The sequence below is a fragment of the Myxine glutinosa genome, chromosome 7, assembly GCF_964187855.1.
Source record: "Myxine glutinosa chromosome 7, kmMyxGlut1.1, whole genome shotgun sequence".
NCBI lineage: Eukaryota > Metazoa > Chordata > Myxini > Myxiniformes > Myxinidae > Myxine > Myxine glutinosa.
In genome coordinates, this window is record NC_136267.1 from 88894964 (window position 1) to 88910763 (window position 15800).

The 15800-nt window shown below is 43.3% G+C and overlaps 1 protein-coding gene across 1 annotated transcript; it reads right to left on the minus strand.

Moving 5' to 3' along the window:
• Window positions 1-9616: 9616 nt before the first annotated feature.
• Window positions 9617-13185, minus strand: LOC144892815 (uncharacterized). The gene is made up of 2 exons (XM_078781140.1): window positions 11384-13185; window positions 9617-10265 (listed from the first exon to the last, which is right to left on the minus strand). The coding sequence occupies exons 1-2, from the start codon at window positions 13175-13177 to the stop codon at window positions 9963-9965; spliced, it is 2097 nt and encodes a 698-aa protein (XP_078637266.1). The 5' UTR covers window positions 13178-13185; the 3' UTR covers window positions 9617-9962.
• Between the last annotated feature and the right edge of the window lie 2615 nt (window positions 13186-15800).

Genomic DNA, 15800 nt, shown 5'->3' on the forward strand with positions numbered 1-15800 from the left:
ATGTTTCATGATATTTGTTATATTATATCACCTTTGTCTTTCAATATTTCTGTAATGAAGATCAAATAGCTGTGTGTTGAAATATGTTGAAAAAGTCAAAACTTTACATGGGGTGTACTTGCTTTTTCACGTGACTGTAGAGGTGCAACATTTTTGGGTTTTTCCAAGATGGCGCCTGTACCACATGACCTATGACGTCATGATTATCTTACTATAATTCACCAAATGTCCGTCTGTCTGTCTGTTCGAAGGTACCGTAAATAGTGCTGAACCGATCGCAAAGATATTTTTGGTGGGTAATCCTGGGATCCCCAGGAGTAAAATAGGCTATTTAGTTTTCCCAATTTCAGCTTTAGTCTCCAGCATTCTCAGGTTTGGACTCCCGCATAACATTCGCGTTCGCATGACGTTCATTGTGACGTCTTCTTAGGTCGAGCAACGGTACCCGCCCCATGGGCGGGGCTTCAATTGGGAGGCCCAAATGAAAAGGCTAAATATCAGAAATTGAAGGCTTTTTTTCTTTTAAACGATTTATATAAATATCCGTTAAATCTCGATCTGTGTGAACACGATTATCGATCACGATTTGAAACACGATGGAATAATATTTACCGATATGAACAGTGATGTGGCTTTTATTGAAATTCTTAAGAAACTGTTTAGATTTTGATGATTTGCGTGTGATGTGATTCAACGGATGTTTATATGAATCGTTTAAAATAAAAAAAAGCCTTCAATTTCTGATATTTTGCCATCGCCATATGCAGATTCGCCACGGACCCACGATCGATGTTTCCATACATGAACGTACCCGTTTGTTTGCGAACGGGTACGTTTTTCATGGAAGTCCTTCACGAACTTGCTGTCCATGTCTGACGTGCGACTGAAGGTACTACAGGAATGTGGAATTTATTGGTTTCATACTTTAGCATTGACCGTATCTGCATTGCCTGTTTGATTCTGGCCTCCCACCCATGCGTAGCACGGGTATTTCTCTAGTCATTAAAATATTCGAAAGGAGGAGTCGCTCCTATGGTGAAAATTTCGTGTCCATCAGACCAACAGTTGCTGAAATTTTTAAAATAACGATCGGATAAGTGTACTTGTCGAATTATGACGTCATAATGAAGGCACCGATGACATCATCATTAACATATCTTATTCCACATGGGGAGTAGTTGACAATGAACCAGGTCTCAATTTTTTCCATGGAGTGGTTTCAGAGATATTTAGGTGCGACGTTTTTCGAAGATGGTGCCTGTACCACGTGACCTATGGCGTCATAATAATAATTGAAATATTCTACAGGAGGAGGCCCTCCATGTCAATCGGACCAATGGTTTCCGAGAAAATGAATCTTTAAAATGCAGACACGTGTGCCGTACGGCACACGACACACGGCACACGTACGTACCTGAATGCTTAACCTCACTTTTCGCTTCACGAACGCAAGGTAATAAAGGGAGGGGGGGACAAGATGGGGGGAGAGAGGGAAGCATACAAGCACAACAGTAGAGAACAGGGACATCGGGAGATCTGTGGAAGGGAGAGGGCTGGAGGGGGGGGGGAGGGGGAGGGAAGGGGTACACGGCACAATACAAATAGAGAGAGAGAGAGCGACAGAGACAGAGACAGAGAGAGAGAGAGAGAGAGAGAGAGAGAGAGAGAAACAAATTGGCATCTATCTATAATGCCAGTAATCTCTGTGTGTCTGTCTGTGACCGCTGTTTCTCGACAACCACGGGTCCGATATACTTGAAACTTGCCAGGTATATTGCTGGGGACCCGAGGATGTGCCTTTTCAAGGTTTCATATTAATCGGACAAGTAGTTAGCGAGCTATGTCCAAAAAACGATTCAACCAATCAGAGAGCAGCGAGCTATCACGTGTGCCGAACGTGGCGAACAGACTCTGCCTCGGACGGCACATTTGAGAGCGTATTCATTTATTTCACGTTGGCAAACTATGTTGGCGTTAAACTATGTTTTAAAACTAATTAAAACTACTTTGCGATTCATTCGCTTTCCTGCGCATTTGTGCACGCTATGGCGATTTCTTTACCAAACTCCGCAAGCCGTTCGCTTTGGACCAAACCATTTCATGTAAATAGAGGGGGGGGGGGATTGTCACCGTACTCTCAAGCCGTTCGCTTTGGACCAAACCATTTCATGTAAATAGAGGGGGGGGGGGGGATTGTCACCGTACTCGCAAGCCGTTCGCTTTGGACCAAACCATTTCATGTAAATAGAGGGGGGGGGATTGTCACCGTACTCGCAAGCCGTTCGCTTTGGCTTTGCGAATGAACCAAACCATTTCATGTAAATAGAGGGGGGGGATATAATTTTAGATATATATATAGTACGGGCATGCCCTAGTTACTAAAAATTTCAGGAATGAAGCTGGATATTGAAAGAGGTGGATTTGGGGTGTATTGACCGGGGTAGAAAAGATCAAGGTTTTGGATGGGGGAAGATAAGAGATGGTGGTGAACAGCTGTTTTAAAGACCTGGAGGGAGGAGTGGGATTGAAGAAAGACAGTGAGAAAGTTTGTTCCAGAGGCGGGAGAAAAGAGGAATGAAAGAGTGAAGGTGAGCACAGAGTTTTGATTTTGGCAGTTTCACCAGAAAAGGGTTGCTGGCAGATCTTGTGCGACCTGTAAGAATATTTGGGGAACAGAGCACAGACAGAGCTGGGGGGAGCAAGGCCGGAGAGGAGTCGGTAGAAGACAGAAAGACCTCTGAAGACAGAAAGACTAAATATTTGCCTCCGTTTGTTTCGGTTCCATGGTACTTTGGTACGTATTTATCCAAGAGGTTCCATTTTCCTGGTTTGGAGAAGGTATGATCCCAAAACACCAGGAATCTTAAAGTTTATATATCCATCTTGTTGCTGTATGTACATCCTACCTCTCAATTATATATACATTGATAGGCTACAATATCTCATTTACCGTGATGAGACTCGACGCACGTGACTTAAACACAATTCACCATGGCAACGCACAAACTAGTTTTAAAAATATACTTGCCCCATCAAACAGCAACGAATCCTACCAAACATATTCGAAAATCGACCATGGATTTTGTCAAGTTAGGTGGATTTGAACATCCCTCCCGTTACCGACAAACACCCGGTGACCACATTTCCCGAAGACCCCCTTAGGCCGGCCAAGCATGTTTGGCATGACAAGGGTCGTGAGCCACGCACTGAGAAGGCAATTTAAATTCATACCCGAGGAGCGTAGCGAGCTTTACAGCTCATCTGCGAAATGGCTTTCCCAGGACGTAAAGCTGCCTCGTCCGATTTTCCCCCCCAAGTAAAGAAAATGAGAAACGGTCCAGCTTCTGGAGGGTCAATAACCTTTCAGAAGCGCAATTTACCTCCTCGTTGCTTACTTTCTGAGGATGAGTATTAGTGAGAATCGAGTTACTAAGCTGGAAAGTTTGAACGGACATCGATTGGCCAGGAGCGTGGATGAAAGGCATCGCGAGCTGGTTTCCATCTGATTTGGAAGGTTTAATATCCTGTATAACATCATAATAGTTACCATTTGGTTGTGTTAATTTTCAGTTTTCAAATGTCTCTTCATGGTCATTTAAACTTGGTGGTGTGTATTATACATTTATATAAACTAGTAGGCACGATGTACCTAATTTTCATTGGTCTTCACCACCCTGCACCATATCTGCCAACCTTACTCAGGGGTCTTTTGTGTCCTCGGGGACTTTTGGGTAATCTGGGTCTTTTTGGGTCCTCAGGGACTTTTGGGTCATCTGGGTCATTTGTGTCCTCAGGGACTTTTGGGTAATCTGGGTCTTTTTGGGTCCTCAGGGACTTTTGGGTCAACTGGATCTTTTGGGTCCTCAGGGACTTTTGGGTGAACTGGGTCTTTTGGGTCCTCAGGGACATTTGGGTCATCTGGGTCTTTTGAGTCATCTGGATCTTTTGGGTTCTTGGAGACTTTTGGGTATCTGGGTCTTTAGGGATCTTTGGAGTCTTAGGGATCTTAAAGGGTCTTCAAAGGTCGTAGGGTTGTATCAGCAGTCTAAAGGGTTAAAAGGTACATAATAGACACAAAAAGTATGCCCCCCCCCCCCCCCCACACACAACTCATCCATTTATAGTAGATGTGCATCATACAGAGATCAAACTCGGTGGTGTAATGGTTAAAGCATCCGCTCCGAGTCTGGGGGGGGGGGGGTCGGTGGCTCAAACCCCATCTGAGTCATACCAAAGACTTTAAAAGACTTTGCTTGACGCTCAGCATATCAAAAGAAGGAGCATGGATACACAGCACTGTGAAGGCAATGGCAAACCCCCTCGTATAACCCTTTCCAAGAACCTGCTTTGGCAGCACCAACGCTCTGTAACGAGTATGGGACATCAAACAGCATCTTGCAGCGCCGCCTGGTGGGAGTGGATATTACAAATCCCACCCAAGTACGCCATTCCATGAGTTCCCTGAGAAAGACCTTCAAGGCAGCAGGAGGTCATAATGCCCAAAAATTGCCTGCGCAATAATTGCGCAATAATTGCCAACCTATGGTTGTCTGGCCGCGCTCCATCCTTTTAAAATGCTGAGTGTCAAGGAAGGAAGTAGCACTTGCCATTTTAATTATCTTTGGTATTAAAGACTGACGATTCAAATCTTTTCTTCGCGCATTGAGACTAATATCCATTACCTCTGCCACCAAAGGTGTTCGGAGATTGTGTTTTCACCTCTGTCTGTCTGTTTGTTACTTGCGAAATCTAAGATTCGTAAGTATATTGGTCGGTCTGGTCTGCTATTATGACTGCCTGTTTGTGTCTGTGAGCAGGATATCTCAAAAGGTTGTGGACAGATTCGGACAAAATTTGGTGGACAGGTTAGGTGTGTGACAAGGAAGAAGTGTTTCGACTTTGATAAAGATCCAAATACGGATCTGGATATGATAATTTTTCAAGTGATTCTTCCCCATTGAGAGATAGGGGCAAAAACGATAAATAGTACGGTATCTCAAAAAGTTTGGCAAAACTTGGTGGAGAGGTTGGGTGTGTGACAATAACCAGCCGATTAGATTTTGGTTCAGGTCCGGATGCAGATCCCACCTATCAGTGGGTACAAAGCATGAACTGTTCAGCCTGGCGGAGGTATGCGCTCTACCGAGAGCCATTTTAGTTTGGAATTGAAATCTTCTGGATAAAAACTAATAAGTTGTCATTTAATTTACAGAAAACAAATTACATGTTGTTTAGTAATTTGATAACTACCCTTCCAGGACATATTATCGCCCCTCCACAACCCCCACCCCTCCACTCAAACGTCTGTGTCTAAGCCCTGTCTTTCATCCCTTCCAACATTCTTAAGCCTTACCCATCATATATCTGTCCTTGTGTGCAAATTTCCTGAGCTAAAAAGCCAATCGGCGTGGCACACGAGTGTGATCGTGAGGTCCTTGTGAGGCCATCAAATGGGTTGGAAAACAGGCCAATATATCATCATCTGTCGAGCTCAAGACCATCGTATGGCTGGTAAAGAATCCCATAAATAAACATCTGACAATTGTGTGGAACTTTCCTAATTTACCAGCCAGTAGGCTGGTAAATACCATAGATCTACATACCATAGATCATCATCTGTCAGGCTGCATCGGACAATGGGTGTGCACATCACACTCTGAAGGGTCTTTTAGGTCTTCGGGGTCTTTAAGGGTTTATGGGGTCTTTTGGGTCTTCAAGATCTTTTGGTCTTCAGGCTCTTTAAGAATCTTCAGGGACTTTGGGTATTTTGGTTACTCAGAGACTTTTGGGTCTTCCAGGTATTTTGGGTATTCTGGTTCTTCAGGGTCTTTAATGACCTTTGGGGTCTTTTTTGGGCATTCAGAGTCTTTTGCATCCTCTGGGTCCTTTGTGTCTTTTGGGTCTTTAATTGTCATCAGGGTCTTTGGGGTCTTTAAGGGTCTTCGAGGTTTTTGGGGTGTTTTGGTTCGTCGGGATGTTTTGATTCTTCGATGTCTTTTTGGTCTTCCGGATATTTTGGGTCTTCGGGATCTTTTGGGTCTTCGGGGTCCTCTGGGTCGTTTTTGCTCCTTGGGTCTTTGGGATATTTTGGGTCTTCGAGGTGTTCGGGGTATTTAAGGTCTTTGGGGTCTTAGAGGTCTTTATGGGTCTTGGTGGTCTTCAAAGGTCTAAGCTAAGGGATGTCAGCAGTCTAAAGGGTCAAAAGGTACATTCCAATAGTATGCAAATAATAGACGTATATAATTAATAGACAGGATGCAACTGAATTCAAACAGTAGGCCTACGTAATCAATAGACATATCGTCACACGGTACGTAATTAATGCATGCATGCACGCCGAATGCACGCCGAAATGGATGGACACGTGCACGCCGAAGCAAAACTTTTTTATATACTCAAAGGCAAAAGTTATTGTGACACACAAACAACAAACAGAATCAGTGTTAAACTTTTACTGCCGCGAATGAAATGTTATTACATGGAAAGACAAATGTTTCAAGGTATGGTAACGATCACCAGTCCATAAGAACAGCGCACCTGGCATATGCCAATGAGCCACAACACAAGAGGGGGTTCACAAGCAAGTTCACACGGTCAGTAGCGAGTGTGTCCACCTTGTGCATCGATGCAGGCCTGGCACCTTCGCCTCATTGAGGCCACTACACGTCGATGAAAGTCCTGGGGAAGATCATTCCATATCCGAGGAAGGCTTTGGCGGAGTTCCTGCAGCGTTGCTGGAGGATTCGGATGACGTCGTAAACGTCGCTCCATTTCATCCCAGACGTGTTCAACGGGTGACAAATCAGGGGATCTTGCAGGGTAACATCCAGGGTCCAGGATCCAGGATCCAGGGTAACACATTAACATTGTTCTGATTAAGAACCATTTCCCTGAGGCGTGGCATGTCGAACTTGTTCCAGAACGATGAATAGAGGTGTTTTTCTGACTTCTGCACTTCTTAAGACTGCATTGAGTGGAAATGATAAGCGTCTGGTTGTCTGGCCTTTTAAAGTGAACATTGCTGGCCATTTCTCTGGAATATGTCATGTTTCTTGCAAATTTTGTGCAAAGGCTCTCTGGCTCTCTGGCTCTCTGGCCTTGCCCTCCCAGCCCTCTCTGGGCTCTGTCCCCCAAATATTCCTACAGGTCGCACAAGATCTGCCTGCAACCCTCTTATGGTTAAACTGCCAAAATCAAGACTTTCTGCTCACCTTCACTCCTTCATTCCTCTTTTCTCCCGCCTCTGGAACAAACTCCCTCACTCTCTTCAATCCCACTCCACCCTCCAGGTCTTTAAAACAGCTGTTCACCACCATCTCTTATCCTCCCCCATCCAAAACCTTGATCTTTTCTACCCCCGCTAATTTCGGTCCCCTTGTGTTTTATACTTCTCCCACCCCCCCCCCCCTTCCCACGCCTCCTGCCCCCAAGCCCTCTCCCTCCCACACTTCTCCCTACTCTCAAATGTTGTGGTTGTGTGCTTCCCCTTCTCTCCCTATCTTGTCTTCCGCTCCCTCTTTTTGTATATTTTGTTTGTCTGGTTGATTTGTTTGTGAAATAAATGTTAGCTCTTTCACGAGCCTCGATTCAGTATACAAAAAAAAATAAAAATAAAATAAATTCGAACAACAACTGCTTGGTTGCGTTTCTTCGACCATTTCAACACACTATTTCTCTGGTTCAAATCCAAAAATTCATTCACAAGATTACCAATGAAAAAATTCCATGTCACAATAACTTTTGCCTCTGAGTATATTATAGATGAATTTGGACGAGACGTTCTCGGATGGTGCAGAAAGCTTAAAAAGACAGCATGGAAGATCGCTAATTACCACAACCGTCTTTGCTTCAATGTCAGATGTCGCCTTACGTGTAACGACAGCAATTTGTCTGCATCGCTAATATGCCTCCATGTAGTCTCTGCCCGTGACAACATTTTTACCAGACGTGACAGGTTTCACATTGATTGGTGAAGTGGTTTCGGACAAGTTTTTTTTTTTAATATTGGCTTTCAAGATAATATGGCTGCCAAACCACGTGGCATATGACATCAAAAATGTACACTCTACATATGTATGGGTGGGGGGATCACGTGAAGTTTCATGTTGATCGGATAAGGTTTGTTTTTCTATCCAAGATGGTTGCCAGGCCACGTGACCTACGACATCATCATTTTCAAAATATATGCAGCAATCATGTTAGATGACATTTGTAAAGTTTCGTATAAATAGGATAGGCGGTTTCTGAGATATAATTATTTTATATTTTCCTTCAATCCAATATGGCTGCCACACCATGCGACCAATGACGTTTTCGTGATCAACTTTTAATCGCCATGCCTAGTCGATGACACGTAAAGTTTTGAGTCGATTGCTTCGGTGGTTTGGGAGAAGATGTTTTTTTAAGGTTTTAGGTTAAATCCAACATGTCTGACAAACCATGTGACCTGTGATGTCATAAATTTAATATTTGAAATACAAATCGGTCAAATGGCTCATGTACATGCAATTTCAGATTTTTAGGATAAGGCATTCGATTAAAACATTTATGGCTGGTATACCAATTCACTGATGATGTCATCTGTATCATGCTTTTGTTCCCCATTTGCTCTGGAGGCATATCCCCAAAAGTGGCCTAGAAAAGGTGGTAGGGGTACACTCATGTTACAAGCTGGCAACAATGTTTTTCTGAAAGCCCAGACCTCTAGGAACCCAAAAAGTCTTGTTGCCAGCTTGGGAAATGGTTTGGACCAGATTTGTGGCCATTTTTCAAAATGGCCGCCTACATTTTTGGTGTTTTCTAATATTTGAGCTCTAGAACTTATATCTGGCTGTCTTAAAGGTCTCTAGGGTTATGACCTTATAACATATAGTCATACAACAATCCTCACCCAAATTGGGGTGCATGGCATATCTATAAGTGGTTTTATTGAAGCAAAAAGGCAAAAATATGCCTGAAAAACGCCTTCATTTTGATTTTGCCAAATCACTAAATTGCATACTGTGAAGTTGTTCTTTGGTCAATTTCTTTCAAAATAGTTTTAAAATTTGCCCAGATCCCTCCTCTTCATTAGCAAATCTTCAGGAATATACCCAAGTTCTCAGAAAATATGTTTTATGCATGATCAGCTACCCCTACCCCCTAAATCACAAAACGTGCCAATTTTCAATATTTCCAGATTCCAACCAATATCATTGTTGTAAGACTTTTTCTCATCATGATAGGTCCAAATTAACTTACTCTATGTGATTAGGTGTTAATAAAAATTGAATTTCACACTTTAGTGAAAATCCAAGATGGCTGCCAAATGGCCATAGAATATTTGGTGGCGCGAGACCATAAGACTGCAATTTCATTCAGAGGCACTTCTAAAATGTTCCATTTATACTAAATATATGAGGCACTACTATTCTATAGGTCACATGTATGTGAAAGAGTCTTGATGAGTTGAAGATGTATTATTTTAGAGGGGGACTTTATGTAAAATTTATGTTTTATAACATTTGAATTTCAGGAAAGTAGTGTGGATTTGGAAGTGCCTTGTTTGCGGAGTATATTAGTTCCAACATAGCTGACAAACAAGGCACTTACATAAATGAAGACATAGAAGATTGTAAAATATAAGCTATATTATTTAATGTAAAACAAAAATAAACATACATAACTTGTATACATAATGCAAACATTATTATGTTACACTGATCCAAACAATACAAACGTCAATGCAATGCTTGCACCTTTAAACTAAACAAATATTTGGCACTGAATTAACAAAGTCATACCCAACAAGCTAATCTGGCTATTCATACATAAGTGACAGAATGTGGGATACAGTCATATCATAGACTAGTAATACATTGGTGGAACAGAGCTGAAGCAAGACTAGTTACATTACGTCAAATACAGCCAGCATAGTAACAATATGACATTATGGAATATACTCAAGTTTCCATGCATGTCGTCTAATCACTATCAGAGTCATTGAGGGGGTTCCTGCATAAGTCTGCACATTTGCATGCCAATGTGCACCGCAATCCATTTTTCCTACAGTTGCACCTGCCAGTTAGACATGGACGGGCCTTTGAGGTACATGCACACGTCGCAATTTTGACACATTCTGCTGTGAGCCCTTCCTTGGTCATGAGACGGGGCATCAGCTGGTTGTCCTCAAGGTACCAGCCGGATGTTGTTGGATTGGGGATTCCTGGATTTGGCACATTGGCATTTCGCCACACAAGGGCTTGATGATGTGCCCTTAAAATGTGCTGGTGCAATGCATCCTCTGTTGGTGGCATGTTCTCTGGCTTTTTACCAACTTTTCTGAATTGGGAACATCTCAGCGCCTGGATTTCCTTTGCGTCTCCTTTCGGGTTGTAAAGACGGCAGACAAACTCCTCAGCCTTTGCACAAATCTCTTCACTTGGAACATGTGCAACCCCTAGCTGGGAGAGTAGGTGAGGAACTTCATAAAATATTTTCCATGCTGCCTTCTTTGATATGCCTGCGAGTTGACTGGTGCTGTCACATCCTGTAATGGCATGGAAAGCTAGAAGACTGTCCCTGACATCATCAGTGCAATCAATTTTGTGGCCAGCAATGTAGCGCCTGTATTTAGAGGTCCCTGATTTCATCCATACCACTTCTGGCATTTGGGGCTGGAAGGCCATCAAAAGCAATAATACATCGGTATCACTACTGGTGATGACGATCCTCTCATATCCTCTAGCCTTTGCTTCCAGAGCATGAAGAATCATACGCGTGTCTGCCTCCTCTTGTGATGAACAGAGATGCTCCATGTTCCTGCCTGTGGAAGAGGCAGCCATGCCATTGTTTCCACCACTAACCACCAATTCCTGTGTGGCTTCATGTTCATGTTCAAGTAGTTCTTCCTTGAGAAGCTTTGCAAGAGCCACTTTGTTGTCATTGACATCCATGAAAGATTTCCATTGACAACATGTCATCCATTGACATCCATGTTCTCGCCATACACACCACTTTCTACCAGAATGTCCTTCAAGCCGGAATCTGCCATGTACTGTCCAATAACCTTGGTGAAATTCATTTGAATATGGAAACCACCAAGCATCACCACTAGGTTTTTGCATTTGTCTGGTTTGGCCCACTGCAACATCTTGGCTTTACAGTACAGTTGCTCATCAAAGGTAAGTACTGTATACGTTTGCCCTAGTGCAGCAGTCATCCTTTGGCAGTTTTGAATCACTGTCCAGATGGTGTCAAACTCATGTGCAGGCTCATTGATTATCGGCATAGGCCCTACTGTAGTCTTTGCTGGATTCACATCAGACACACGCTGGTTAAATGCTGTCCAGCCTGGAACATGCTGGTCCTCGGTGTGAGACTGACGTGCAAGGAGCCATGACACATCTATGGCCATAGCCTCAGAGATAACCTGGGCATCCGATTCCATATACCAATCAGCTTTCACAGCTACTGGAAATGTTGCTTCGGGTTTCTGGGTGCCCATGCCTGAAGGTTGAATCTCATTGAAATGCTCTGGCACAGTTACAGATCTGCTACTGCTTGACTTGACATCAGGTGCAATGGTCTTTTCGCCAGGTATGCTTCTTCGAAAGGCAGCAGACTGTGAGGCATGAAAGGAGCCTTGACCGTCAAGGGTCTCCTCTATGATGTCAATGTTATCATTAGCATATCTGATGTATCCTTGGTAGGTAGCTTGTGCAAAATTCAGGGGTATTATTGTGTTGTTTTGCTCAACATATCTGGCCAAGACAGAGTTTGCAAGGGCAGTGTCAGCTCTTCTTACAGTTTCATAACTAACACCATGTCCTGCAGCATGCATTAGTTGCACCAAGTCCTTGGACCTTGTTGCTTGGTGAACAGTGAGAGCTAGCCCTAGTTGCTTTGGTGTCTGCTTTCTGCCACCAGATGCCAAACATACTATGTCCTGTGCTATGCTCAAAATCCTTTTGCTTTCTCCATCATCATCACCTTCGGAGGTCCCTTCAGAATCTTCAAATATGCTGTCACAATCACACAGCAGGCGTAGGAAAATGTAAAGGCTTTCAGGAACCACCTTCTGTGCACTTTCAGTATTGATGTCTCCAATATCTGAGTGTCCTGGCATTGTCTTGATGTCATTTCTCATTTTGACTGCCACTCTGTAAAGCCAACTCAAGAGTTCCTTGTCCTTTGTTTCGGCTGAGAAAGATGGAATGTGCTGGGAGGTTTCATCAGAATCTTGTATCTCACTTTGTTCTAGCTCATCTGCCATCTCTGCTAAGTTCTGAACAACAATACCTGTTTGAATTAGTGGGAAGACTAGAAGTGAATCCTGTTGATTCATGGACTGTACAAAATCTGCCCTATCTCCTAATACCCTTTTGACTTTGTTCTTGAATGCTTTGTAACTCTGTCGGTCACATTGCTCCACACAGACACTGAAGTCTCTTCTCATCATGTAACAGTATTGGTGCCAGATGGTTTTCATGGTATAGATGTCTCCTCCAGACAGCCCAGCATCCACCTCCTCGATCATTTTGTTGAAACAAACATCTGGTGGATATTCTGGGCCTTCTTCTACCACAGTTGACTCAGACTTCCTCCTGAAGGTTACATAACAAGGAAGGTGGTACTTCCCTTCAGCAGCTATTAGGTCACTTATTCCTGCCAACCGGCATCTCATAATCTTGTTCTTTTGAGCATCATTTAGTATTCTGTCTGAGGTCTCTAAAGTGGCTACATTCCTCAATTGCTTTCCTGCCTTATCCTCCTGACAGAAAATACATTTGTCCCAGGACACTGAAGCAACTGATGCTCTAGAAGAGGGGCGAATGCATGTAGATGGTTGGTCACACGAGTCCTTTGCTTCCTTTTCATGCCGATTTTTCAGTCTCTCAATATGGTTGGCATGTGTAAACTTTGAATAACAGCCCCTGTGCCATACTATGTGTTCTTTTTCATCATCAAGGTCAATACTCTGTATTCTGTCAAGTGTTGAGATGTACTCATGGTCATGGTATTTCTGTCTCGTAATCACACAGTCTTTAAAGCGTTCGAGACCAACATCTGTGGGCTTGGTTGTCTTTTCATTTTTTCTGTTGCCTTGGCAAATGAGGCATGTGCTCCAGTCGATGTCCAGTGCAACTGATTCTCTCTTCCGTCTCCCGCCTATCACAGCTACAGGTTCCATCTTCATTCATATCTGGAAAGAGACAAAGACTATGTCTACCACAACACTGAAAGCTATTTACAGCACATGCAACAAGCAATATGTTATAGTACATTGTTAACACAACAATTATGTTAAAATGATGATTTGGGCAGGACCTGAGGAAGGATACAAAGGAAAGCATCATTATTGCAATATATTATGTCTCAAAAATGTGTTGGTATCAAATGGTAGACTGCATTACCTTAACTTAACGTCATAATGTGAAATATTATATTTTATTGGCCATTTGGCAGCCATCTTGGATTTTCACTAAAGTGTGAAATTCAATTTTTATTAACACCTAATCACATAGAGTAAGTTAATTTGGACCTATCATGATGAGAAAAAGTCATACAACAATGATATTGGTTGGAATCTGGAAATATTGAAAATTGGCACGTTTTGTGATTTAGGGGGTAGGGGTAGCTGATCATGCATAAAACATATTTTCTGAGAACTTGGGTATATTCCTGAAGATTTGCTAATGAAGAGGAGGGATCTGGGCAAATTTTAAAACTATTTTGAAAGAAATTGACCAAAGAACAACTTCACAGTATGCAATTTAGTAATTTGGAAAAATCAAAATGAAGGCGTTTTTCAGGCATATTTTTGCCTTTTTGCTTCAATAAAACCACTTATAGATATGCCATGCACCCCAATTTGGGTGAGGATTGTTGTATGACTATATGTTATAAGGTCATAACCCTAGAGACCTTTAAGACAGCCAGATATAAGTTCTAGAGCTCAAATATTAGAAAACACCAAAAATGTAGGCGGCCATTTTGAAAAATGGCCACAAATCTGGTCCAAACCATTTCCCAAGCTGGCAACAAGACTTTTTGGGTTCCTAGAGGTCTGGGCTTTCAGAAAAACATTGTTGCCAGCTTGTAACATGAGTGTACCCCTACTGTCACATTTCCTGGAAGTGCCTCCAGACTAATTGGGAGTAATTGACATTGTGCCAAGTTTTAAAAAATTTCCATTCAGCGGTTTCTGAGAAATGTTTTTAATTATTTAATAATAATAATAATTCATTTATTTTGTATAGCGCTTTTCCAGAAGCCCAAAGGCGCTTTGACAGAGTGGCAAACATAATGCATAACAATACATGAAAACAACAATTTCAAAAAAGACAAGAATCAATAGGGAAATATTTAAAGCAAAAGGAGGGAGAAGGAGAAGAGATAGTCAGGGGTTAAATGCTGTGGGTTGAATGTTGAATGCAGTGTTGAACAGGTGGGTCTTTAGTGATGTTTTGAATGTGGTGAGTGAGGAGGAGTCTCTGATGGTGTGAGGTAGTGAATTCCAGAGGGTGGGCGCAGCGATGGAGAAGGCCCTGTCCCCCCAGGATCTGAATTTGGTCCGGATGGAGGGGGTCAGGAGGTTTGTACCAGCAGAGCGGAGGTTGCGGGTGGGAGTGTGTCTGGAGAGGAGGTCAGCCAGGTAGGATGGGGCCAGGTTATGGAGGGCTTTGTATGTCAAGAGGAGGATTTTGTACTGGATTCTCTGGGGGATGGGGAGCCAGTGAAGCTTGTAAAGGACGGGGGTGATGTGGTCACGGGTCCGGGAATGGGTGAGTGGACGGGCAGCGGAGTTCTGAATGTATTGGAGTTTATTGGTGATTTTTGAGGGTGAACCATAGAGGAGGCTATTGCAGTAGTCCAGACGGGAGGTGATGAAGGCGTGGATGAGGGTTTCTGCAGCCGTGGAGGAGAGGGATGAGCGGAGACGGGCAATGTTTTTCAGGTGAAAGAAGGCTGACTTTGTGATCTGTTTAGTGTATTTGTCGAAGGAAAGGGTTTGGTCAAAGATGACGCCAAGATTCCGGATGTGAGGGGAGGTGGATACTGGGATACCGTCGATGTTGAGGGCAAAGTTATGGGTGGATTTTGTGAGCGTTTTTGGGCCAATGATGATTATTTCAGATTTATCACAGTTAAGCTTGAGGAAGTTGATTTGAAGCCAGGATTTTATTTCAGTGATGCAGTTTGTCAGGATAGAGTGGGTGTCGGTGGAGACGAACTTGGTGGAGATGAAAAGCTGGATGTCATCGGCGAAGCAGTGGAATTGGAGACCATGACGGCGGATTAAGTGACCGAGCGGGGACAGGTAAAGGATGAAGAGGAGGGGGCCAAGAACTGAACCTTGGGGGACACCTTGGGGGAGGGGAGCAGTGGGGGATTTGCAGTTATTGATGGAGATGAACTGGCATCTGTCATAGAGGTATGATTTAATCCAAGAGAGGGCAGTGCCGGTAACGTTAAAGGTGGATTCAAGTCGGGTGAGGAGGATAGTGTGATCGATGGTGTCAAAGGCAGCGCTGAGGTCGAGGAGGACGAGAATGTTGAGGTTGCCAGCGTCAGAGGAGAGGAGAAGGTCGTTGGTGATTTTGAGGAGAGCAGTTTCAGTACTGTGGTTGGACCGGAATCCGGATTGGAATGTTTCATACAGGTTATTGGCAGAGAGATGATGTTTGAGTTGAGTGGCTACAGCGCGTTCCAAAACTTTTGACAGAAAGGGTAGGTTGGAGATGGGTCTGAAGTTGTTTAGGGTGTCAGGGTTTAGACCAGGTTTTTTTAGAATGGGGGTAACAGCAGCAATTTTGAGG

Bases quoted from the DNA above. Each gene is read 5' to 3' on its own strand.
- LOC144892815 (XM_078781140.1), bottom strand. From the start codon at position 13,177: ATGAAGATGGAACCTGTAGCTGTGATAGGCGGGAGACGGAAGAGAGAA. The intron at 10,266-11,383 runs GTGTCATGGCTC...GCATTGCACCAG, and splicing joins CTGAGGCTATGGCCATAGAT to CACATTTTAAGGGCACATCA.